At 38.6% G+C, this 27,432-nt stretch overlaps 2 protein-coding genes across 8 annotated transcripts in view; both read right to left on the reverse strand.

The window, feature by feature from the left end:
* trappc9 (trafficking protein particle complex subunit 9) overlaps nt 1-19,181 on the reverse strand; it is a 214,871-nt gene extending 195,690 nt beyond the window's left edge. For 4 of the 7 annotated variants that reach the window (XM_042434950.1, XM_042434956.1, XM_042434955.1 and 1 more), the window contains exons 1-9: nt 19,009-19,181; nt 15,856-16,451; nt 12,597-12,742; nt 11,584-11,709; nt 10,052-10,078; nt 8,593-8,714; nt 7,055-7,180; nt 6,347-6,563; nt 372-515 (exon numbers count right to left, since the gene is read on the reverse strand). In XM_042434950.1, coding sequence (XP_042290884.1) covers nt 372-515; nt 6,347-6,563; nt 7,055-7,180; nt 8,593-8,714; nt 10,052-10,078; nt 11,584-11,709; nt 12,597-12,742; nt 15,856-16,439 — 1,492 coding nt within the window. In that variant the 5' untranslated portion in view covers nt 16,440-16,451; nt 19,009-19,181. Of the gene's footprint in view, nt 1-371; nt 516-6,346; nt 6,564-7,054; nt 7,181-8,592; nt 8,715-10,051; nt 10,079-11,583; nt 11,710-12,596; nt 12,743-15,855; nt 16,452-17,239; nt 17,418-17,496; nt 17,593-19,008 lie in introns of those variants that run through there. The other 3 variants (XM_042434951.1, XM_042434952.1, XM_042434953.1) reach the window with 3 other exon arrangements.
* A 901-nt stretch (nt 19,182-20,082) lies between these two features.
* sh3bgrl3 (SH3 domain binding glutamate-rich protein like 3) lies at nt 20,083-26,359 on the reverse strand. The gene is made up of 3 exons (XM_042435311.1): nt 26,221-26,359; nt 24,030-24,197; nt 20,083-22,678 (listed from the first exon to the last, which is right to left on the reverse strand). The coding sequence occupies exons 1-3, from the start codon at nt 26,263-26,265 to the stop codon at nt 22,601-22,603; spliced, it is 291 nt and encodes a 96-aa protein (XP_042291245.1). The 5' UTR covers nt 26,266-26,359; the 3' UTR covers nt 20,083-22,600.
* Between the last annotated feature and the right edge of the window lie 1,073 nt (nt 26,360-27,432).

A 27,432-nucleotide genomic window follows, 5' to 3' on the forward strand; every position in this document is an offset into this window, starting at 1 on the left:
AAACCCCCTTCCCTCTATTCTCATGCTCTGTAGCCAACCAAGGATTACACTGGCCTCTATTGTGTGGCCAGTGGACCGTCTGGCTCACACTGCTTCAGTAAAAACCCTATCTCCTGGCTGCACAGGATTTCTGGTCAGAGCACAATGTTGCACTCCCGCCAAGAAAAAGCTGGCTTTGTTGTGCATTGCATACTATTAAGCACAAGGTATAATGCTGCAATCACCAAAGGACAGGGTGGCTGTTTCTAGATGTTTTTGAAGCTTGGGTATGAAGCTGGAAGCACCTCACAGGGTTTAAATTCTATAATGAAAAAGTAAGTGTAATATTGCTACTTTTAAAGCTTCTTTCTGAGTGTTCATTATGAACTGACCTTGATCGGACAGGAAGTCCAGCATGGTCTGCAGCAGGAAGGACAGGTGGCGTACAGACAGGCCAGGGTTGCCCATGCGACGGGAGGCGTACACCAGTTCATGTAGGAGACGCATCTGAACAGCGGCCCAGCCTCGGTGGGTACCTGACAGAGAGATGACACATAGTGAAATTCACATTCGCAAGGCTGACAAGGCTCATTGCTGACATCTAATGTTACACAGCTATCAAGTCAGATTACAACAGACGCATTCAATCCTAACTGAAGCATCACACTGTGCAAATGACTGTCCTAATACAGATGATTTAAAGACGCATATTAAGTTCAGGAAAAATCTAAACTGATTTGGAATTACTGTGATGCTGATGTGTGAGAGAGAGCAACTTATAGAGAAATGTTCTTATGTTTTGTTTTCTTAGAACTATCCTACCACACTGTTCTTCATCTTTTAACACGTTTCATCCCACTCACTGTTTATATTTGTAAATCTATTTATTAGAAAAACAAAAACCAACCAATGAGGCCCAAAAACCCAAAAAAGCATCGACTCTGGTTGAACAGTTTTAAATAAAAATTAGACAAGTTACACTGTTTACTATATCATTTGTAATCAGTGATGTCAAGGTCATAATTTGTTGTTTTTTTTAATTGATTAAGGATTGTTAGCACATATAATATTTGATCAAATTATTACACTTTAAACACACACATGAAGAACGCAAGAATCAATTCTGTAATTGGTCTCACAGTAACAAGTGGTTGCATATAGATGGTAGATTGTATGTAGATTGTAATATGTGAGGATTATTTCTTTAAATTCTGAAATTGCTTCATAATACTATGATGCTAATAACAATAACAATAATAATAATAATAATAATAATAATAATAATAACAACAACAACAACGATAATAATAACAATATTACATACATTACATTTAACTAGGGCTGGGCAATAATATAATTTATCAACTTTTACTAAAGTCATTGTGGCAATATGATAATATTGCTTTATTGTTTTACAAAATTCAGCTGTTAATTTTTTTAAAAATTACTAAAAATGGGTTGAAATTATTGTTTCACATACAGTATGAGGAATTTTGTCTGATGTAATAAATACATATATAAATGCATAAATACAGAGATCATTGCACTGAATAGCAATGAGTCTCTTTTATACAGTTTGAGATTTTTTCCAACATGTGCATATCATAATATTTTTGTTCATTTTGTTCATTTAATGCTAGCCATGTCCCTGAGCCTTAACTTCAGCAAAAATGTTCTGTAAGTACACCTTCACAATAATTAATGTATTCCATGACAATAATTAACACGTGAGACAGACAGCGCAACAAGTGTGTCACAAACCTTCATGAGTCTGTACTTGGCATGCTTGAGACGCTTCACACAGAAAAGGGCACACAAATCAGATCAAACTCGAGTGTTTTCATCCGAGCCATCTCTAAAATTGAAGTATCCCCGTTGCAGTATATCACATGTGCTTCAGTGCGGTACTAACTTAGGCGGTGTAGTTTGCTCTGCAGAGCTCCGCAAGACATCTTAATAGCATTCTAGCCTGACACCAACTGTTACATAAGACCCTCAGCCCCCTACCAGATCCCCTGCTCCACTCCCAGCTGTCGACTGTTGACTCACTGAGTGGGAAAGAAAACTAGAAGAAAGATGTGCTGGGGAGGCCTGGGGACCAGAGGGAGAGAGGGAGGATATTTGGTAAACACTCTGATGTTTCCTCAGCTTAAATACCACTTCCAATAACGTCAAATCACGCCCATGATGCTTTTCAGTTATCAGCATTTTTCTACCATGGTTATTGTTCGTTCTGACTTCTGCCATCTGAACAAACTGTAAATGCAATTCCTTCATAAGCGATTTTTTTTTTTCTGTCGTGAAACTGCACCCACTAAGCGGTCTAAAAATAGCTGACTTCCACCTGTCTGCCAAAACCAGTGCTTATCTGCAGGACAGTAATCCAAAGGACACTTAGGATTTTCTGAGGATGTCGCTCTCGCTCGTACACATAAAAATGACTTCATTTGTGGTATTTTCAGACCTGAACTGGAGGTGTCTGGCAATCCAATTAACAAACCACCAAGATAATGAGTGTACTGTTATGCAAAACCTGACTCAAAAGGCACTGTAGCTTTGGACCACCTCTGATGAAACTGGGGGAATTTTCTACTGCGTAGGGTGATGAGATGTCACACACTTACCGTTATTCTCCATAATAATAAACATGTAAATTATTAAGAGAAAAGAAACTTTCTGGGACAGCTTGACCACAGTGGAGAACGGGGGTCTATGTAAGAGGAAGAAAGACAGAAAATGACAGAGTGTCCCCATTTCTGGTAACAGAGGGGAATAGTGAAAAAGGGCCTCTGAGCCACTTAAAAAAACATTTCCTCCACTGTATCTCAGAGCTCTGCAGCCTTATTGGAATGCACCATTGATCCCCATTTTCTTTCTCACTTCAACTTTCCTCTCCAGCTTATTGCTTGATAAACTCCCACCTGATCCCTTCTGCCAGAAGACTTACAATCGCCATTCCCTGCTTTCCCAGCAGCCCTGTGGGGACTCAGAGTGGATAACCAGGCCTCAGCAGGACTTGGATGTAGCTGATATGTCAGTATGTACAGATTATGTTACAGAACCTACAGCCTCAGTGGTACATTCACGAAGGCTGTTCATGCTTTTTTTTTTACTTTTTTTAATACAAAGGCTTAACTTCGTTCAGTTTATATAATGAGGGTAATTTGTTTACAGTAAGCCAACTAGATTTTTAATGTCAATATGCAGAGGAGGATTATGTTTATAGCTGCATAAGTGTAGTAGAGACATTTGTATTGAAAGATGACACACGCTCTTTAGCATGCGAGAGAAATAACTTTCAAAAGTGCCTTGAAAATGTACCTTGACTGAATGGAAGGGCTGAAATCAATCACTTCTTCCAGTTGTGGTAGAGATTTAGCTAGAGACTAAACAATAAATAACCAGAGTACAGCATTTTTTCATAATGCAGCATAATTTGGGATTTGTCCATGTACTGTAAAATTACATAAGTTTTAAGTAATCTATAGTAATGGTTGCAGAGGATATGTAAAATGGAGAACTCGTAAGTCACACCAGCAGAAGCACACGAGCCTTGTTTAAGGAAATTGAGCTTTCTGTGTAAAATCATGTTTAACATTAAGTGAATGAAAGGGTGATCAGCAAAATCCTCGTAGGAGAGACCGAGGTCTTGATTTTAATATTGAAATGTAAAAGTTGTAGTGAGATGAATAATACATATTCATAGATACATTTTTAAAAAAAAGTATTGTACAACTATTATTTATATTACTTAATATGTTCACAAGGGGTATTAATAGTTAGTGCTATAGGTGTGAAGCATACATCAAAAATCTACAGCCCTTCACAGTTAAAGTGCAAACATTTTACCTCTTTCAACCTGCAGCTTGTTAATATTCACAGTTTATAAAAAGGAGACGAGACCAGAGATTAAGAGCGTATTTGAGAACTAGAAATACCACCTTGTGGTTGTACGCCTCTGCCAACCAGTCAAGTTGCAATTTACATTCATGTCTGTCTAGACTCGTAATATTTATAGTGAAGACTTTGAAAGAATTTAATAAAAAAGGTATTAAGTGTATTTTGTGGCGAAATGGAAGTTATCACTATATTGACATGTATGATTCCAGTGAATAATTCAGCCCTGGCTCTTCAACATTCTTCTTAAGATCGTTTTCTCAGCTACAGTGGTAAGTAAACCTCCCTAGTCAAGTATATTTGGAAAACTATTCCTTTTGTTGTTGTCTAGCTGTTATCCATTGTCTTTCCCCTTGCCTCAGCTTTGTTGTTCTTATTCTGCTGTTTATCTATTAGTGTGTAAGTTGATCGAGAGAATTTGTAACATCCACATCCTTCAGATGTGGATGTTACAAATTCTAAAGCGTGGATGCTTCACGCATCTTCAACTCAGCAGCACAGAAGATCTATATAATCACCACAATTTCAAGGTGGGCACCCAAGATTAGTGTCACCAATTCACTATCCGACCAAATGTGAAATATGGTCACAATCTCCCCTTTTGTTCCCGAGATATGGTGTTGAATAATGGCCAGAAAAGCCTTTTTGCAGAACATTATGATGACACAGTGAAGTTGACCTTCGACCCTTTGGATATAAAATGTCATCTCTTCATCATTTTATCCTATTAGACATTTGTGTGAAACTTTGTCATAATTAGGGTGTGAATTATTAAGTTATGGCCAAAAACATGTTTTGTGAGGCCAAATTTGAAGAAATGATAAAAATCCTTCCACAGTGTCCCTTGAATAACAGTCATAAGAGAAAATATGAATATCCCAGAGCTTTTCTGTTCACTGTGAGCACTATCTTTTGTGTTGCCAACGTTTGCCATTGAGTGGGTCCAATGAGCAAGGGTCAAGAGTCTGTATAACCGAGAGGCTTACCATGAGGACCTTACAAAAGCCTGGGTCAGTTCTCAATTGTGCCCCTTTCTGAGCAAAGTGGTGGCTTGAATACAGAACACCCTGACGAAGAACTCTTGAAAAGACAGCAAAGCTTGAGGTGGAATGAAGTGATGCTATTAATTTCCTTGATCTATTAAATATGTGTTTACACTGCTACCAGTCATATATTCTACATCATGCGCGAGGGTGCTGCTCTCAGTATTTGAGAAAAGATTAATTCAGTGAGATTTATTTCTTTTCACTCATGTATAAACAGCGCTACTTGACTTGTGACCCTTCAAAAAATAAATAAATCAAACTAAGTTAGAACAAAACTATTATTCAGATTGCTGTTATGGCAGGCTGACACTGCTCGCTTTTCTACTTCTTTGATGCCTCTGTTGAAGTTAGACATTGGTTGCTGTATAATGAACAAAAAAACATCTCTTCAGGTTCAGATCTAAGACTAGACCAAAAAACGATTTTCATTATGGAACTTATTATTTGTATTACATAAGCCAATGACAGTTTTACACAGTTTTATTGAAATCTTGGAGCACTGAAAATGCTGCAAAATGTGATGACATGGTAAACCTGCTGCTATAGAGAAAAGCATATTAAATTCACAGTGTAGGCACAATAAAAGCCTTAATGAAAAATTCAATACATCATCTTCCTTCAAATAATGGATATACAGTATATGTACTCCATCATCATCTCTTGGCTTTATGCTTTTGTATTTCCATATATGTGTTCTAACTTTTACTGTTGCTTTGTTTACATTTTCGCTTTGAATATGTGGTACTTAGGTGGATAAATTTCCCTCCGCTGTATCAAGTCTACAGTGAGAACGACACATTATGTTCATGTTTTACGATCCTGATAAAGTTAATGTTGAACTATTGCACAGTAATGGCTGTTATTTGGTCCCTGTGCTGTAGCTTCTGTTCTTTCAACAGTTCAGAGATGTTTAACCTTGAGTGCCCTGAGAAGAGCTGAAATGATAAGTTGATGAATTGATTGATCGACAGAAAGTTAATCAGCAACTATTTTGATAATCTACTAAAGTGAGAAAAGCGGTTATCAAGCAAAACGTCCAAAAAATATATCACTGTAAATTGAATATCTTTGGTTACTGGACTATTGTTCAGTTAAGACTGGCAATTTGAATACGTCGCCTTGGGCTCTGGGAAATTATGATGAGAATATTTCACAATTTTCTGACATTTATAGACTACGGATAATGAAAAATCATTAGTTTCAGCTCTGGAACACACTGTGTTTAATATGTAAGATGTGAATAGCTTGTAGATGTATCTACAAAAAATAAACATGCTGATCCATTCCTATGCCAGACTAAAACACTTCACACCATAAGTGTGAAAATGAGTGATCATGGCCACAGTTCTTTCAAATATAATGATAGAACCTATTATTTCTAAGTTTTCAATACTCCAAGACTACCCTCAAGTGTCCGAGCCTACCTTTGCTGAAGTCTTTGGGATCGAGGGAAAGGCTGTATCCAGGCAAGGTCTCCAGCAGCAGCTTGTAGCAGGCCCTCCAGCCAGGCTCCGGGATGGTGGGGGCTACACACTGCATGGCTGCAACTCTCTTAAAGAAAGCTGACTTGCGATGGAAGCCAATCAGTTCGTACAGCTCAGACAGGATACTGTAGCGCTGGATCTTCTCCTCCTCTGATAGCTGCAGTTATGGAAACAACATATCTGTCTTTACATTAGGTTGTGACATCCTGCTAAGTGAATTATGGATTAGAAAAATTCCATTAGACTAAGCTGCAGTTACAATTACACAACCTGGCGTGGCCTTCATGCAATAATTAGAATATTATAATTAATTTCAAGAATAATCAATAATATCAAGATTTCAATTGAAGATAAAAGGCTGAACCACTACTTCAGAAATTTCATTGGCTATATAGGTCACATGAGGAAACAGACGCATTTAGAGGAAAAAAAAAGAAAGAAAACTGTGTCATATTAATAATAAAGAGCCAGGACAGTGTGGCCGTCTAAAGTCAGACAATGATACAAGTGATTTCTGTTTTGATGTGTTTTTTCTCTCAAAGTAAGATATCCTGTCAACCTGATTTAACTGTACACTATACTGCCACAGTTCATATTAATCATCCAGTGAAGCAGAGAAAGCTTTTATGTCCCAGTCAGATAGCGTACCTGTCCCAGGTTGATGTAAACAGCATTCTGCAGGAACTCAGAGGCCTCCCTGGCTCTCTTCTGAATGGCCAGCACCCTGACCGCCTTCACGCAGGCCTCAAGCTCGATCACGCCTGCGTTCTTATACTGCAGGAGATAAGAGGAAGAGCGGGAAAAGGCTCGGCGTTAATGAACAATGAATAGTCGATGAGGGTCGCCTTGACTTCTACAACCCACCTCATAATCAGAGGGAATGTTTTTTCATTAACACATGACCACCCTCATCAGTCACTGCAGAGCTCCGCTCCAGACGTGGGATGACAGACAAGTTTGATAACTCGGATCCCCTTGTCGCTGGTTTTTCCCGGGATTCCCAGCCACTACTGCGTTTGTGCTTCTACTGGAAACCTGATCTACAGCTGCTGAGGCTTCACATCCGTGCGCAAGTGTGTGCATTTTTTATCTTGCCGTCCCTCAACTTCCCTCCACTTCCACTCTCATTGTCTCCTTATTAAAATTCAATTAATATCTGAATGGCTATGTGTTGAGATGTAATTTAATTCTGAATGAACTAGTTACAGGTAAAAGGGCTGAGGGAGGTCAGTGCAAAAAGGCAATTATAATAATGAAGATAAAGCACAGGATTGCTCCTGAATAGTTAGGTGGCATAATGAACCTATTCAGTTTCCCCTAAGCATTAGGGATACTGTAATACTATTCTTTGTGACTTTGTACAAGTGCAGTGGTCAAAAGAAAGCACTGCCATAATATGAACATACTAATCCATGAACAGATACATTTTGTCTGTCTGATACTGCTTTACAAAAAAGGTATAACTGACTAATAAAGTTCTATTTCCGGAGAGTAAACCTGCTCTTGTGCTTGTTTGTGAGCACTGGCCCCATGTAGCATTCAGTAATAAGCAGTTGCTGTCAGCATGTACTGTTCATCACCATAACCAAATCAAATACTGCCCCCTGGTGAGCTGAATAAATATCACTACACATGTAGTTCATTTTCTGCCTACCAGAGGTGGTTTTATAGCAACCGCAACCTACCTAAACACTGCCATGTAAGACTTAATCTGATAACCGCAGGACTACGCATTACTAATTACATCATGTACAAGCAGTCAAAGGTGCAACCAAAGTTCTTTTTGACAAGATCCTCTGAGACCGCTCTATGTGACACTGATCTTGATTTCTTCTGAATCCAATTCAAGTTTCTTGTGACCAATTTCAGGGCTCTGCATAGTCTTTTTAGAGGTCCACTGATCTGGGCTTGTTGGTTGTTTCCCACTCAAGACCTAAAACTAAAAGGAGACTGTGCCTTTGAGGTTGCTGCTGTTTGGACTTAAAAGGATAGGTTCACATTTCTTATGGTACAATATATTTTAAAATAACGCTAACATGCAAAGAGTTATTATTAGTCGCAGTGATTGTTCCTCCTCCATATTGGCCACAAAGCAATTTCAGTGGCAGCCTCAAGATGACTGTGTCATCTTTAATCAGCAGCTTTAATCCAACAACAGTGATTGAACTGTAGTTTCTGTTCAATACCTTGCCATAGTATGAGATGGCCTCTTTGTATTTCTCGATAATGTCCTCCTGACTCAGGCAGTTCTTCGCTCGTCCAATCTCGGTGCTGGTGTCGGCACTAATGCCATTGGCTGTGAGGGCTCCTAAACTCAAAAAAAAGGAAGACATGTGATTAGTTTAAGAAAGACACCGGAATGACCATCCATCAGTGTGTCCCGCCACTGATAAAATTAAAAAGGAAAGGAAACGACAGGAGTGACGACAAGAGGAAGGGGAAACTTAAATCCACCACTTACTCTTTAAAAGACACCTCTCTGGCTACCACTGCCACATGCATACTGATACACACACACACACACACATTAAATAATACACAGATATACAGCGTTTAAATGTTGGTGAACAGATCAAATTATTAATGATGCACAACTGTGTGGAATGGGTTTTTATTTCTAGCTCTGGTGCCCCAGATTATCCTGTTTGTAGTTGCACTTTTTCCTCTCTAAATTAAACCTAAAAGAACTTGTCCTGCTCTGCATTCAATAAGCGGTGTTGTGACTATTCTGGGGTCTTTGGAATAGAACAATGTTTACAGCTAACGTCCCAGGCAGAGTTAAACTTGTACCTGAAATATTTCAAAAGCAACTGCAAGGTGCATCTCTCGGCCAAATCTGATTAGAATACAAATACCAATTGAGAGTGCATTGCTTAGCAACGGGGCTGTGTCCATAGCAACACTGTGCTGCTGTCACTATGACTAACGAGTGAATAAGGAGATGACGCATTGCACTTTTTCTTGGCCAAATTGCACACGTAACATGACCAAATGAAAACACATCAGGCAATGATGATTGCACGGAATGATCTGAATTAAGTACGATTCCAAGTTACAGATTATTAATACACTATGTGATTTATTTTCTTCCCAGGCTATGATAGTGAGAGGTTAAGCAACAGTGAGCATTCATCAAGCGGGAAATGTAGGTATGCACCTATGGTGCACTGTCTGCCACCTACTGGTGCTATCAGAGATACGTAACCTTGTGTTCAAAGAGGTAACTATATGAGGAGCAATTTCAAAATATTTTTGATAGGGTTAACTGATTTTTGTGGGGTAATCAAGAGTAAATTGTGAGTTGTTAGAATAATGGGACGGCAATAATTAAGGGATGGAAGCAACTGAGAGTGGCCATTTACAGTCTTCAGTCATGTAGTCGTGTGATACTGATCACCAAAAATGTGGCTGTGAGAAAGAGCAAGTACATTAGGGGGAAAAAAGGTGATGGTAAACCAACACAGGAGAACACTACCTGTCAAAAGAGGAAAAAACATCAGTTGATTTTCAAAATAAAATAAACCATAGGAATCAGAGCGCAGATGATACAGGATGAAAAATGACATCAAACACAGGGCAAATGTGACCTCAAGCAAACAGGCAGATTGTTGTCTACAAGATCTATGTTGGTTAGACATACCATACCTGGGTCAATGAGAACCTCCTGAGCCCCTACAGACAGAGAGAAAGAATGCAGATTCACTCCATGACGCAAGGCGCAATGTTAGCAGTGTTAGTCCCAACAGTCTGCTTATAGGCTGCTGCTGCTGCTCTGCTATAAACTTCACTTATCAAGAGCCATAATAAACTCTGGCGATGCAACTCAACTTTTTCACCAAAACAAAGTTCAAACAGTTGTACAATGATGTAAAACTCATAAAAATATCTTTAAAAAGAGGTTGTACAGTATATTTATTATGTCAGGGTACCTGCAGGGTACCAGCTAATGGATACAAGTATGATGGAAAACCAGTAGGGACAATATGACCCATAATTACTTATTACTGTATCACATTTTTTCACTACTTGACAACAGTAATTCCTAATGATAATTAATTTCATTAACAAGACCTGAACCTGGATAAGTGGGAGAAAATAAATTGATGGATTAACCAATTAAAAATGATTAATTCATTTAAGTTCATCTAAGTTTTTGCTAAAAACGACACTTCCTACATGTAGTTACTACAGCTGGCAGTAGTGACAGTGTTTGTACAGGTCTCGGTGCTGACTGAAACATCACAATAAAGGATCAAACAGCTTCCTGCCGCACATTCTGCTGTCTAAACAATCTCCTGACAGGCAGCAACCACATACAAAAACATTTCATAAATAACATTACTGCCTACAGCAGGCAAGAAACTGCATTAACATTTGTAAATGAAACTCAAAACATTTTAATGACATTTTTTGAGGTAACTAAATTCAGTGCTTTTTGAGATTTTTTAAGACTTTGTATTTGGTGGATGAGAGGTACTTTTTTTTTTTTTTTTTTTTAGACAAATTAATTTACTTCAAGACTGAAATAAATACATATTTAATTGATTAGTCAAATCAACATTAAATGAATAAATGACCGTTTTGATAAAAAAATAATTATTTAAAGTGATTTATCAAGTAAAAATACCAAATATATGATGGTTGAAACTTCAGAAATAGAAATATTTGCTTTCCATCATTTCATACAACTGAAAATTCAGTTTTGAATTTATAAGCTTAACAATAAAAAATATCCGTAGATTAATTGGTACTTAAATAATCACTAGTTGCAACCAAAATCACTTGATTCTCAGATATCATAAGTGCACTTTATCACCATTTCCATTCAAGCTGAGACAGGATGATGCTCTGCTGATTAGCCATTCAAGATTTATTTCAACATTGAGTGAAGACATACACAAGGCCGTGTTAATACAAAACACCATGTTAATAGCATGTTAATAAAAGAGTAGAAACAGATTCAATCTTGTTAAGTTTGAATTAAAATTAGCATTCATCAGGATAAATAAGAGAAGCTTCAGAAGTTTAGGAAGCTGACGTACACTGCACACAAAGGAAGCTTAGCTGAGCAAAGCTTAGCAATGACACTCTCACTCTATCACAACTCACTCACAGTCAACTATTATCCCAACCAGACCTCTGGCTCTGTCGGTCTGGTCGCAGAGTGATGTACTCACCTGGTCTGTGGCGTTTCCCTGCATCTGCTGGCTGGGAGATACTTGGCTTGCGTCCCGCTGTCTTCCCTGCTGTGCCTCCTGGGTAGTGGAAGATGACCGACGCTGAACACAAACCCTCCAACGCAGCTGAAAAACAAAAACACAGCAATAATTAAATACATACTTTCTTTCTCTCCTTAGTTCCTATTCATTTTCCTTCTCTAGATCCTACTCTCACAAGAGCTCCTGCAAGTCCCTGGATTATTAAAGTTCTGCGACACTGATAGTTTGCTTCAACTTTTTCGCAATTTAAGAAAATGAATCATTTACTACTGTTGCACTCACTGCATGTCAGTACAGATAAAAGCATCAGCAAACTGCAAAAAAACAAAACAAACAAACTGTAAGGTAAGATGGGAAATACAGACTCAAACCCAGGCAATCAAAAGGTCCAGGATCAATAGCTGATCCATAGGGTCTGACCAAAATACTGATATCGCCGACATTATTGTCCATCATTAGCTCACTTCACTTCAATGGCCACACAAGTTGGTGGGATTTGTTTTTGGTACAGCACGGAAAACAATGCTCAGTGCACAGAGTCGACAGCACACATATAGGTAGACATAATATTTTAATAGCAACAAATTGCAACACCAAAATGCAAAAGATATGTTTGAGGTAATTTCGAAGCAGAGCCGCTGTTACATAGTTTGTACACCAGAGAGCACTGACAAGTTTATTTTTCAACTGTAAAATCTCTACTCAGTATACCTTTGTTACAATTCTCTATTAACGCAATTTAAAATTGAAGGGATCCTTTGTAGCTTTTAGTTTATTTATGTTATAATTAAAAAAGTACATACCGGCAGATGTAGCTAGGAGATTTTTTAAACGCAAATATCGATATTGATATCAAGTATCACTGAGGCTTTATGGCCCTATAGTGCATACAGAATCAAACAAAACATAAACAGTAGGATACATAGTCTGGTAGTAATAAGCCCACATCGGCTGCCATCCTTCAGACTTACCACCCAGCCAGAGGAAGTCATTAACCCCCCTGAGCAGCTCCACAGCCATGTGGTAGTGGACCAGGGCATCCTGCAGCATGCCTGCCTGGAGACACAAGTCCCCAACATGCTTCCTCATCCGTCCTTGGCAACGCTTCTTATAATGCCTGAAGAAGAGCAGCAGGAACAGAGAGAAATACTTTCTCAGACAACAATGGGATGAATAAAGACAGTCAAACTTTTGAATAAAATACAATTTTGTTTTTTTTAAATTGGTATTGGGTTTGTGATTTTATTCATACAGTAAAGTTCTTCTATTAAAAACAGCGCAGACTTTCTGCTATTGTATTCCTTGCGTCAGCAGGGTGCCAGGAGAGGAGACTCATGTGAATCTTATCAGTCAGCTACAGAGGGGATGTATGGAGTGGGAAAGCACAAGCAAAGGAAAGCACCGAAACAAGGACAGGGTATGAGCTGACCTACAGTACGACCCTGTAGTCTTGCACAATAACACAGGGACTCAGGAAGGACCAGTTTCACCAGGATCAACTGTTTTGAGGAAAAATACGAACCCTATTGTGCAAGACATTTGAGCATTCTGAGAGACTTGGAAGGTCAAGGACTCGATGTGAAATGAAACTGAGAACAAAATATTCTTAACTGTATAATCTAAAAAGGTGGGGATATAAAAATCAATCTACATTAACATCTATTCAGGGAAAATCTATATCACACATCTGGCAGATTAAAAATGAATGCTAATGCTCAGTAGGGTACTTCAAAAAAAAAAAAACAATGAAATTGTTCTGGCAAAATAAAGCTAAATGAAAAAGCTGCTCATAAAGAAATCATGAATCGCAGCAATTAAAACTGGATTGTTGGACATGGATGCCATAATCAAATTCATGTTTTTATGAGTAAGCACAGCGCTAGGCCAAGTTGGAAAGGCAATACGCTGCACTGTATGCTCATGAATAAAGATATGAGATCCATGTGGCCAGTGTGTCGCTCCAGCTTCTACAGCCAGACAGAGTCCCAAACTACACCTTCCCGGCCCAAATGTTCTTCTGAAGCTGGGACAAACCTCAGTAGCGTGTACTGTGCCATGTTGTGTTCAGTGAGTCCAAACCATCAGCTCCTCCTTTATAGGCCCGTACCAGTGTTTACACACTTCACGCTCTATCAATATCATTTACTATAAATCACAGATAAATCAGCTACTATTAATGTTGACAACTTTGCGAAGCATGTAATACAGTATGTTTTTAGAATGACTTATTCCACCTACAAGCCAGCCACTGCTTTCAGTTCAAACCAATGTGAGACATCAACACGCTTGAGACAAGTAATCTGTTACAGTGAAATTTGGCCAGTGTTGGGACCTAGCTGCAACTTTACTCATAAATCATGGAATATTCTGTTTCAATCTTTAAAGTCTTTGCTGAAAATGTTTGCATATCTCTTTCTCTCTTTTAAATAAATTACTGTGTACATACTCTTCTGTTATTACAAAAACTTATTCCTGTATATGATATATTCAAGGATCCCCGTCAGCTCCCTCATCATTGTTCAGCAAGGAAGCCCAAAAAGGAACATTTTGTCTTAAAAAGACGACTTGATTTGGCTAACAGAGACTACTGAAGCCTCATCACAGGTTCAGCTGGACCTTGGAATACATTTTTACACAGAATAAAGACTATTGATTCTGTCCCCAGTCTTTTACAATCAAGTCCCGCCAAGAGGGATAGTAGGTATGATTACAGCAATCAATAACTCTTTCTTGTGTACATATGACATATGAGTCTGGAATTAAGATAGGCTTGATCCTTGAAATCCAAATGTATCCTTTAACTTTATCTATGAATTAAATATGACACAGGTGCAAATCAAGCCATGTCTGCAATATTCAGCTGTATCAATGAGCTAAATATAGAAGAGGTAACTTTATTAGATTGTCAAAAAAAAAGGTAGTTTTTTAACTTTTCTGAAGCTAAAAGCATAGATTGTGTTCTAGACTGTCATTTCAAGTGCAGGTCAGAATATCTGAAAAATATATATAAAATACACACACTGAAAGAGGCGAATGGCAGTTGAAATCCAAGTGCTTGAAGAAGTATAGTTTCAATGAAAACACTAATTGTGAACTCAGCAGCTTCATGCTTTTAAAAAATGGCTGCTTGACCGTCGACAGAGGTTTCCAATATCAGGGCTTTCCATTAGACTCAAAGGAAGAATACAAAATAAACTGTGCCATCAGCTGTATGACCGTGATAAAGTAACCCAACAACAAGATGCATTAATGGACAGACTGACATGCAGTTAGATTTATACATGGAAAGATACTGAAACCAGTGGCTGTCAGGAGGGTAGCAAGATTGGCAGTAATTTAGAGTATCCATGATTTGTATTAAATGGGTCTTAACACAGAAAAATACAGGTATGGTCCCATAACTGACAACCATGCAAATAGTGTAAATGTAGCCAAGACTGAGAAAAGTGATCACTGTGTCTCTGTGAACTCCTGGTGGTCAGCTGAATGTAACTTTGCCATCGTCTTTCTTGTATTGTACTGTAGAACTACTTCAATAAATTGTAGTGTAGTGCTGCAAATTATTCATCGTTTACCATGAATTAAAATACAATTCATGATACAGTATAGTGGGTTTTGCAGTTTAATGAATTTGGATCAACTTGCATGTGATTCAGAATCTTTTGTTTTTGTAGACTTGATTATATTGCTGATATTATCTTAAAGCTTAGGGAAGATCTTTGGCCTGTTTCTCCCATCAAGCCTTTCCAAAGTGGCCTGTGTTTAAGCTGAAACCTCAGGAGGAGTGATGAGTTTGGCTTGCAGTCATGAGCAAATGTACAACAGCACAGAGGTCTGGTTGTGGCCTTCGGGGCAGAGCTAAAGCTGATGGGACTGGAATGGTTTAACTACACTTATGAGTCTAACATCTCACCTTTTCACACCCAACAATAAACTCACAGGACAGTATGAAAGAAAAAAAAAAGAAGAAAGACAGATAAACCAAGGTAAACAAACGGAAATGAACGCAGCAAAAATCAAAAGACAGATTTTTGAGGAAGATTTTCGAGCAGGCGAGGCTGGTATGCGACTAGCAACCTGACACACAAGAACACACACTTCACAACGACAATGCAGTCTATCACATGTACTGACTACAATGAAAACTACATTCAAGCAATACTAAGCCTAAAAAGCTGAAGCGCTTTTGAAAAAAAAAAAAAAAAAAGTGCAGCTAACAGAAAAACTCACCTGCTATCAGTGTCCAAACCCACAAAGTCCTTCTTTTCAAAGGGCACACAGAGCAAAGGGATCTTATCACCAGATTTGTCTGTGGCTCGGTCAAGCCGCTTGGACTCCAGAACGATAAATATCGACTCCACAAAGTCTTCCACTCTCTTCTCCACATCAGAGCAGTCTTCAAAGCTGGGATAGAAGGCCACATCTGTCCGCTGCTGCTCTGCAATCTCCCCCTGGAGCCCAAACACCAGCAAGCGTGAATCGTACAGCGTGGAGCTGTACACCTCCTTCTGGCCGTGGAAACGCTCAGCCGTCTGGGGCCACTCCTTGCCCGAGCCGCAGGTGGTGATGGAGATGAGGCCCACCACCTTGCGGTGTGTCTGGAAGTCACCCCACTCGTTGTTCTCTGGCAGGTAGTGGTGGCGGTAGCGGATGTAGAGGAGACGCTGAGAGTCCCTGATGCTCACCTGGCTCACGCTGGCGATGCGCTTATAGATCTTGAAGAACTGGTCCTCGGGTACAATGCCGACTGGCTGGACCACCACCAGTACTGTCTGGTGGTCCTCGGCACATTGCATGTAGTCTGGGACACTCATCCTCACATGTGGCTTCATGGGACAGAGAAAACAAAGACATTTATTAGAGCAGATTATATTCCTACTTTTTGTCTCATCAATGACCTTTTCAAGTTTTAACTGATACCATTTCTTTAGTAGGATGTAGATCCAATGAAAACTGTCCACAGAAAAGACATGTTGCTGTTGATTTTTTCTGTCATTTTCAATGATGTGAGAACCACAAACAAAGGTCCATTCATCTCCATTGTATTGGTGTGGAGAAGGAGACATTTCAGGAGCAAATATCTCAACACTTGGGCAGACAAAACCAAAACTATCTGCATGAATAGACACCAGATAGTCGCTCTAGATACGGTCAAATATCTCATGAAACAGAACAAAAGAATGCATACATACATAACAACGATCAGTGAAAAAGTGTTTTGATCTCAGGTTATATCATCATTGTCAAAATACATAAAGAATAATATAAAATTATTTATACAGTCAGACAGTCTTATATTGTTAGTCCAATGAGTGTCCTCTGTGGTATCAAAGCCTTTAACCTTAACAGACATCAGCTGTGTTTGTGTACAGTGTGACGTGTACTCCAAAACAACAACAACGTTTGAATGAAAAAGTGTTGTTTGGAGTTTCTTGTGTATGCAGGATGGAAAACTGAATCCCAGCGACTGCAAATTAGTCCAAAAAGTAATGTTTCTAACAAATGTATCTTTTCCCGAAAAGCAAAGCAACACCTGCTGCTGTCTTCTGGTTAAACATAAACACAGCAGTATCAGTTATAAGTGGCAATATCAATATCAACACCTGGTACTTACTAAAACAATGGCTCTCACTTCGTTAGTTTCCTTTTTTAATTAATTCTATACCACTGCAAATAGCTTACGTTAAGATATTACCCTGCTTGTGTCAGCTAGCTTAGCTCAGCTAGCTAACCTATGAACAGTCTGCTCGTGACAGTCACACAGTAACAACGCTGACTGCAACAAACAGGTCATTACTGCACATATCAGCTTCGTACGGTCTGGTGTCTTTAACACTTATGCCATTAATATATAACTTTATCTCGCGTTACCTTAGCAGTAAATTGTCAGGTTTCACAGCTTCCTCCTTTGGACCAGTGTTTATCCACACTGAAGTAACAGCAAAACTTCCGGCCAACATTTTCAGAATAAAACCCTCACAGGATAATACACCTGAGTGAAGTAATGTACTTAAGTACGATTCTGAGGTACTTGTTCTTTACCCCGAGTATTTCCATCTGATGCTACTTTATACTTCCACCCCACAACATTTCAGAAGGAAATATTGTACTTTCTACTCCACTACATTTATTTGACAGCTTGAGTTACTTTTCAGTTGAATATTTGACACAATTGATAATATAACAAGCTTTTAAAATACAACATATTGTTAAAGATGAAACCAGTGCTTTCCAACCTTTTTGGCTTTTGACGTCTTACAAAAAGCAGTGTGTAGTCAGGGTCACATTTCACATGTCTATGAGTTGTTAACAGCTCCACCAAATAGCGATTTTTCCCTCTAAACTTCTCACATGCTTTCATTTCAATAAATGTTCAAATGATTCAATATTTCACCAAAAATCAACGATTAGTTAAATATATATCAGTCAGAGGGACCAAACAACTACTTAAACTGCATTTTGCTGCTAATACTTATTTACTTTTACTGTAGTAAGATTTTTCATGCAGGACTTAAATTGCTGTATTGGTACTTTTAGTTAAGTAAAGGATCTGAATACTTCTTCCACCACTGGGGTCAGGATGATATTAACTTATTATAACTAGTATTTATTCTCTCTAACCAAATAGTGAACCTCATTTTTTTTTAAATCCAAATTGCCCAGTTGTATGAAAACACCAGTTCACAACCAAAATGTCATATTATCAATGTCAATTATTACATGAAAAATATCTGATAATATCTGAAAAATAGCCCAAAGTTACCATCTGTCCCTGTTTCTTTGTTAAGGGGTTAAATCACAAACTTGGTCATTTGCACTTGAACTGCTTCTTTATTGTTGCCACATTTGAAGCTGTATAGGGACAAGTGTGTGTGTGAATGATATGTACATGTTAAGGAGGAAATTATCACTAAACTTATCAGCCAAAGTAATGAAAATTAGTCTATCGCAAGGAAGTTCAAATAAAACTACTACCCAAATTATATAACAATGCAAATGATCATTACTATGCACAACATAAAGAGAAATTGTGATGTTTAATAACTATGAGCGCTGACTCAACAGTACGGTATTTAACTTCTCTAATTAACGCACACCGGGTCTTAATTGGTAACACCTGCACATCATAAGACTCATGCTCGTGCTTCATCATTCACCGGTTAAGCAATTATGGCAATTAAAAGCAAATCAATTTTAATGAATTCACTTCACTTTTACATGGAATTTAACACAGAAATACTTCAAAAACTGTAACTAACAAAAACACTACGATTTAAAGGCAATTAGAGGCTCACAGTATCGTCCTTTTTCTAAATTGGTAGGCTAATTAACAATTTGTTTCTCAAACTCGACAGACAGAACAGGAAGACCTTCCTCACTTACTTCTGTTGCACGCACACAACGGACCGCACACCAACAAAATGAAGCAACATAAGTTGTAAATTAAGTCCCACAACCAAGCTATCTAATGTAACTTTTCTCTATATATTGTTACTTTTCTCTGCCTGTATCTGTAGGTGCCGTTCAGTTCGCTTACAATCGCTAATTAGCAGAAATTTGAGCTGCGCAGTCTGACGTCACGTTAGCTGTAGGCTACATGATTGGTGGAACAAACGACAATCAGCAAAATAACCAATCAGAACCATAACATATAGAACAGTCCTGCCTTGTCATTAAGTGCCCTTATTTAAAATATTTCTAATGTGTTTCAATTGTGTTAAGCATGCCACAACCGACTGTCTGTTTTTGCTTTTAATTAGAAAGTGAATCCCTCCTTTCCTGCTAACTCTCGGTAGCTTGATTATTTTCTTCTTCTTCGTCTTCCTCTTCTTCTTTAAAGGTAGAAGTGAAATGTGCTACATCAGCTCCACCTAGAGGATATAAGAAGTAATATTCATTTTAATATTACTTCATTGATACAAACTGTAGTTTTCAAATAACTTTTTCATGTAAGTGACCTCAGGACACAATTATATGAAACTAGACTTTTACCTTTAAATTTAGACTAACTAACTCAGTCTGTGTGTAAAAAATTAATATGTTTATGCTCTGGTCCTGACATTCATTGTTGACAGTCATTAGATTTTCAATATACAATATATTTGTATGGATTTAGTGTTGTCATGATACAACACAGCTATGAGCTACTGACACTGCAAAGCCAGAGGGCGGGAGATTTGTCATCCGTGTGACTGTATTGGCAATCAGAATATTCCACTGACTTGCAAATTAGAAATGTGAGTGGGAAATGTCTCCACACTATCCTGTAAAATTCCACATTGAAACGGGGACTGAAACTTATGTATAGAAAACCACACAAATCAAATTTAATTTACACTGATGCTGAATCTTGAAACTGGAGTTTTTTCTGTTTTCAAGATGAAATTCAAACTTGAAATTCATGTAATGCCCAAGTTGGTTGGTCCCACAGATGAATAAAAAAAAAATTCAGACAGGTAGATTCAACTCCATTTTATTTTTTTACCCATAAATCACTTTTCACAATCTTCTTGGAAGACATCAGCATTTTATTCCCTATTTTCTTCTTTTTTTGGCCAAGGGGAATTGGTCCAAAAGCAAAGCAGGAGCTCAGAGAGAGAGACATGGAATGTCTAAAACATGGTTCATAGTGAATATACATCAATAACAGGCAAACATCTACAACCATCGACTTACAAAACAGTGCACAAACATTGTGTGTAAAAGCTGTCATTACTAGGGATCCCAAACCGTAACAACACAATTTTGAAAGCAGGGGGGGTTGACAGATGTTACAAGAGAGGGAAACCATGTTGTCCTCAATTAAAAAAAAAACAAGACATGAGACCTGATACATGAACAGTGTATTCCGAGTGAGATCAATCAACTGAATGAATGTAAATACATAAAAAGCACAAATAAGTGAAGCCTTCATTTTTCCCATGTGGTGAGTGTTCCCTAGTTGAAGACTGAGTCAGGTCCATTTAAACACACCAGCTTTGAGCTTTATCTCTGTTCAGAATGAGGCAGGGTTTCAGTGCATAGTCACATTACTGCATCTTCATGCCCAGGACAAATCAGTGTAACTGTAACATAAAAGAAACAGAAGTAGGAGAAGCTACGTTGTCAAAAGCTAAAAGATTCACATCTTTTCAGTCCGATCATTTACACGCCATTCTAAATGTTTGGCGCCAATCAGCCAACAATACAGAGCACTCCTTGGTGCCAGAGATGAAGCTTTCAAGTTATACAGTAAAATTATGGAAAACGTAGAAGATGGCAGGTAAGTGCTATTACTACAGTGAATATCCACCTGCAAAAGCGCATTACAGATATATATTGGCACCAAATGTGACATTAGGAACTACGTTCATCCTGTTTTAGTGGATGCTAAAATTAAACAGCTATCTACTGAAATGTTTAACCACTGTTTCCTTTTGTAATTTTGGACCATTGGAGACCATAATGAATACTGACGGTGTTTGGATCCCAAATGCATTTTTTTGATACTAGTCACCAACATGTGCGTAGCAAGGAATTTAAAATACTGAGTCCAAGTCCCTCCACCGCACAACTACCCCCCTCAGAAAAGTTTTGAGTTGGACTTTTCATATTGTGTTTATTTAGTTTTTATTTTAACTATTCAATCATCTTTAAATTTGATTTCTACATAAGGGTCAAACCCTTCTCCAAAATGCCAGGAATACATTTTGGGAAATACTGAATCCTTTTCTTGTTTCTTTTCCTGTTGGCCTAAAGGTAGTAAACTTTTGACCACTGGTAGCGCTATGGAGCAATGTTTTTACAAGTGGGTTTGTATCATGCACGAGGACGCACACGCACGCTTGCAGGTGGTGCAATTCACATCCTGCCACTGCTTCCATGAAAAAACCACTGAAAAAACAGTCGGTAATAACATGTCAGCACACAGAGCGACGTGCTAACAAATGCAGTGAAGAAGAAGACTAGAAAACAAACATATATGTAAACAATGCATGATTAAAAAAAATTGTTTCAATCAGCTTTGGAAATGTTTTATGAAGGATATGTACTCAACACGTTTGTTCGACCTCAAGATAAAAAAAACACTGGATGTAAACTTAACTTCTGTTTCAAAAAACTTGACAGATAACCTTTAATGTGTCAGACAAGTACTAGTTTCTAGCTTGTTTGGTTTTTTATATATATTTTTAATTTTGTCCTGAAATGCACTTTTTGAGTTCTGGTGGCATTATTGCCCCTTCACACTGTTCAGATCAGTGCAGGACCTCAGTGGACTACAGTCTGGTCCCATTTCAGTACCAAACTACTTATCACATACTACACAAGGTGACCAATGGACCAAAATCACAAAAAGTTGTAAAGGCCAAAAAGGCCTCTTTTAGCTGCTATAATTGAAAATGTACTAGGTTTAAAGGACATCACGATCCTTGCTACTTCAGTGTGCATTTTCATCCATATGAAGTACAAATAGAGTGCCGTCATGTGCAACATGGGAACTTGAAGGCTACAGATAAAGACAACAAAGTAGTTAAGACTGAGTGATTATGGTGTGTTTGGTCTGCAGAGGATCAGGAAGATTCTGGGTTGAATGTTGTCATCCAGTGGATTAGTTAAATCTCCAGCGATCATGTGGCCGCAGCCAAGATTAGTCGACCTAATTACTGCACATTTAGACACCCCGTTGATTCCTAGGATCACTTTGTAACACTAGTGTGTCAGACAGGAAAGAAAAGTTTGAGAGGAATCAAAGGAAAGAACAGAAAAGAACAGAACACAAAAATAAAACAGATTAAGACTGATTGAGAGTCAAATGGTGCAGTAGGGGGAATGTGTGTCTTCTGATTATTTGGCATTATTCTTCATTATGGCATTGAACATGGGTGGACACTGCCAGTGGTGTCAAGAGAGACTGGATAAAGGGGGTCCTTCAGGGCAAAGGGTGGGCGAGGGGTGGGTACTGTAGGTAGTTGTGGGGATGGACTAAGTTGGAGAATCACACGCCGCCCTCAGTCAGTTTCAGAAATTGTTCCACTGTATCTGCTTCCACCGCCTCAGAAAACATTTCATAGTTCTGTGGAGAAGAAAATGCCATGATAGTCAATCAGCACACAGGTAAACAAAGACATTTTAAAATGCAGACAGGCTGTTGTCAGGTTTGTGTGCTTTCTGCAGCCTGTGTGCGTATCCAGCTGAAGATCAATTGTGAGGGAAAAAACTCCTCTCTGTAACACCACTGGACAATCCAGAGATGATTGAGTGTTTCTGTTGTTCCAACAACTCCAACAGACTGAGAAGTACTCCCTAGTAGAGCTGCAACAAACGATTGTTCTTATTATCGATTAATCTGTCCTTTATTTTCTCGATTAATCCATTAGTTGTTTGGTCCATAAAAGGGCAGAAAACGTCCTTGAATGTCTTCTTTTGTCTCGACCAACAATCTACAACCCAAAAATGTTCAGTTTACAGTCATAGAGGACTAAAGAAACCAAAAAAATATTCACATTTCAGAGGCTAGAATAAGAGACTTTGGACATTTTCTTCTTAAAAAAAATGACTCAAAATGATTAATCAATTATCAGAATAGTTGGCGATTAATTTAATAGTTGGCAACTAATCGATTAATCGACTACTCGTTGTAGCTCTACTTCCTAGTAAAAGTACATTTCAGCAATCTCAAGTCAAACTTTCATTCATATCAACCAGGACCATCAGTATTTGAATCAAGTTGCTCTCAAAATATAAGGTGTGCAAAATTTAGAAGGGTTAGTGGGGTTTAGTGTCAGCTAAACATGAGAAGCTGCTACCTGAACGTTTTATACACTTTGCTAATAAGGAAGAAAGAGGTGAGATAAAAGATCTGATAACAAATATATTAATTCCATGTATTTTGCCAATCTGGGTGTAAGAACTCAGAGTCTCACACACACTGATGCACCCAAATGATCTTGAAATGAGGTCATTTCATTTTCACTCGCATATGCAGCAAAATGCAGTGTTGTAAAGGAGAGCGGCTTTGATATCAGTGAAGAAAGGATCTGTGTTTGATCAGGTTTATCTTAGCCAATACCGATCATTTCACAATCCGATCAATCAACATCTCTCTGTCCTAACTACAGTGTACATTGTTGAAACATAGCAAACATACAAATAAACAGAAATGTGCTGAGGGAACCATGAAAGAGGAACAAACTTGTCAGAGCTTCCTTTCAGGCCTGCAGGAACTCAGTGTTTAATATCCCTTTAATCACCAGAGAGGGCCACCCTCGCCCAATCCAAGTGATCTCTACAAATTCAAGCTATTCCATCATTTTAATTCATCCTACTGTAATTATCCCAGAGTTAAGCGTCAGCTAGATTTCTACAGTGACATTCAAAAGTTATTGTATTAGAAAACCGATGGAGAGGTTAAAAATAAGCCTCACCCCGCAGTACTTGTCTTCGTTGAACAGCTGGGGGGGGACAGCCGTGGGGTTTCCTGCTTTGCTTCTCATTTCATCGCGAAGCTCGCCGCCCACGGAGATGTCGATGAGCTCATACTGGATGCTTTTACTCTCGAGGATTCGGATCACTTCTGCCTGTTGAGACTTCACCTGGAAAAACAACAGCTCCCATCAGAGATTCGCTCGGCGCCAACGTTAACAGCAATCAACTCGTTCAACCGTTGCAGCAAAGTCAACAACTTCTAATCCTGTTTTTACTAACAACATTTCTAAGAACAAAGAAGAGAAAAAGATGATTTTTCTGACTGTTGAGCTAGTAGTCTGTGTGATTAATACTATGCAATCAAAAGGCCAGCAAACAGCTTTGAGGAACTATTCAAATCAACCTTATGATATTATCTATTCAAGGGCAGGGGCATAGAGACATTACTCAGAGCAAAGTGCTGTAGTAAAAAGAAGGAAAAAAAAACATTATATGATTTAAGGACCTTTTTTACTATGCGCCTTTAAAAAGCACTAGTGTTATCTGGTTTGTGGGTGGTGATTAATAGACCTGGTGAACACTCTGCTATCTTTTTGGGCGACTGAGGAAGTTGGGAGGGGGGTTTTCGTAAAAATGACCACACCTAAGCAAAACACTAACTGGAAACCCACAAGCTGGCATTTAGTTTTCCCCACACACACACACACACACTCATTGTGAGGCCAGTTCCATGTTCTTAAATAAAAAAAGGGAACTGTGTGTGCGTGTTTCACTAAATTGTGGAAGCAGTTAAACGTTCCTCTGAATCATTGGAGCTGTGGCCGGCAGTGGCTATTTTGAAAAATGTTACTCAATACAAGTAATCAGCACATGCATATGAATATGAAAATACATCACTGGCTAATATATGACATGTGTTGAAGACAGCGGACAGAGGATTGAAACTGGGTGTCAGTGGGGAATGACCAATCAAAACCTCCCCGATGCTTTATCTAAAAGGTTTCTACAGTAAACCGGGTATAAGCACATACAAATAGGTATCACTGCACATGAGAGGGTTAAAAACTCATGCAGGTCACAGAGCTTTTTCACTACATGAATTCCTCACATGTAATAGATAGCAGATGTTTGACCCCGTGTGTAGTCATGCGCTGTTTTCATAAAGTGCTGCAAAAATGAGTCTAACAAGGAATATTGTGTTTTCCAGCATCTGCACATTTACTGATATCTGCAGAGTCTTAATGCCTACCAGTTCAACTCCATCCATCCTACTGTAGTGTCTGCAAATCTACTGCAAAACTACATTACAAAATCTAACTATTTTATCTTATAGTGCTTATCAGCGAAATCAGTCAACAAATAATGTGAACTTCTGACTTCTTTCCTAATTAAAGGATCTACTGGTTAATTCGGCTTACATATAATCCAAAAGGCAGCTTTTACTAAAGTAACATTTGTAATTGTATTACTGCTTCTCATGCTGGCTTAACACAAACCTGCTGTAATATGGACTAGTTAGCAGGTGTACCCATTTCAAACGATGAGCTTCCTTTAAAAAAAAAAAAGTGTTGTTTAGAGTATTTGGTGAATGCTGGACTGATAACTATCTATCTAAAAGGGTTATAAGGATTACTTGTCATAAGCAAGGTTACCTTAAACTGCCTGATTTTTAAATGAAGTTTGGTTTCTCGGTACAGGAAGCGGATATATGGTCGGTACACTTAGCTCTATGACTTAGCTATTGAGGCCAGCCTTACGTACCAAAATGAGACAATAATAGTGTCAGTTTTAGAATAAGTAACACGGTTGTTGTTATTGTGTTGGAGAAATTTCTGGAAACATAGCTAGCCAAACATGCTAAATAAAAAAAACACCTAGCCTTTACCAAGATGAAGGAAATGAAGTGGAGTGATGCACACTGGCTCGTCTTCGCACCTCCTTAATGTTTTTGTTAAATTTACAACTTTCATCCTCATTACGCCTACAGTCTGGTAATGCTGACGTTACAATAGCGATATAAATGAGTAGTGGGTTGCATAGGCCCGCTGCACTGTTAGTCAGCAGGAAGCTATTACTGATAGGGTGCTGGGTGTGTCTGTTGGACTGAGCTTTGTTAGCTGCTGCCTCTGGAGCCAAAAACACAAACACAAGGTTCAATTCATTAAATTCACTTATGGCTACTTGACTCACCGTCCGTGAGGCAGTAACGGTGGTGTAATACAGTTTGATCCCCATAGCTGCAGGTCCTTGTGCTCCCTTTGTGTATCTGCGGGCGTGTAGCTCTGCGCTCTCTGTCGTCAAGTTCAACTCTCATCGATCATTACAAGGAAGAAGGCGACAGTGCTTTCAAAATAAAACACGTTTTTACTTCGAGGGAAATGGGGGTGAAACAAGGCGGAAGTGCCTTAAACCTGCATTCTCTCTTTTGGCCAGCAGGGGACGACTCCACTGGTTGCAGAAAGAAGTCCAATTGTATGTAAGTTTAAGTTTCTTTCTCACTTAATTTATTACCTCAGTAAACAATTTCCTAATGAGTTTATGGTCTCAGTCACTGGGTTCAAGTCTTCTTCAATACAGCATGATGTTCATTTTGTAAATCATGGTCCCATTTAGAGTGAAATAGATGATAAAGCAGGCTATGCTTTAGGGCGTGGCTAAATTGTGATTGACAAATTGCTACCACACGACAGCATTGGTTATGTATGTTATGTATCTTAACCCCAGATTAGGGTTAGGGTTAGGGTTAGGGGTGCACTGTGCTAACCAAGCTAGCACCTAGCGGCTAGCGTTAGCATCATCTCCACCCTCTCATCCAAATCATGGTCCAAATATGGTCACTTGTGGCTCCAAAAATCCAAAATGGCAACAGTCAAAATTCCAAATTCAAGGCTTCAAAATGGAAGTCCACAAACCAATGGGTGACGTCATGGTGGCTATTATTTTTTTAGTCTATGGGGTGAAACAATAGGCAAACATGAACATTGTGAAAGGTACAATATATGATTGTTTCCTGCATTAAAAATGTTGCTGTGTGGCAACACATTCTGAAATCTCATATATGGAAGCATCCATGAATCATGGTAAGATTAACCTTCTAGAGAGCCCTTGGGCACAAATGTGGCGCTGGACCCCTATTAGCCCACCATTCCTTCCCTTGCTGTGTGAACTATGTACAGTGTTAGAGATATTAAATGGTCCCAGATTTGCTGATTGTAAGCACAATATCAGCTCAGCTAATGAAGGTCTTAAAACTAGATTTTAACAGAGACTTTCTTCAAGACAGGACCTCAAGATCAGGTAATAAAGCAGGATCCACCTGAAGACCTGTATCATGTCAGCTGACATTATGCTTCAATAGTGCATTTTTACATATTCCCAAACAAAGTTACAATTAATCAAATT

The sequence above is a fragment of the Thunnus maccoyii genome, chromosome 15, assembly GCF_910596095.1.
Source record: "Thunnus maccoyii chromosome 15, fThuMac1.1, whole genome shotgun sequence".
NCBI lineage: Eukaryota > Metazoa > Chordata > Actinopteri > Scombriformes > Scombridae > Thunnus > Thunnus maccoyii.

Coding starts and splice junctions, on each gene's coding strand:
- sh3bgrl3 (XM_042435311.1), bottom strand. CDS start 26,265: ATGGGGATCAAACTGTATTACACCACCGTTACTGCCTCACGGACG. Junction 24,198..26,220: donor CCGTTACTGCCTCACGGACG/GTGAGTCAAGTA, acceptor TTGTTTTTCCAG/GTGAAGTCTCAACAGGCAGA. Junction 22,679..24,029: donor ACGAAGACAAGTACTGCGGG/GTGAGGCTTATT, acceptor TCTTCTCCACAG/AACTATGAAATGTTTTCTGA.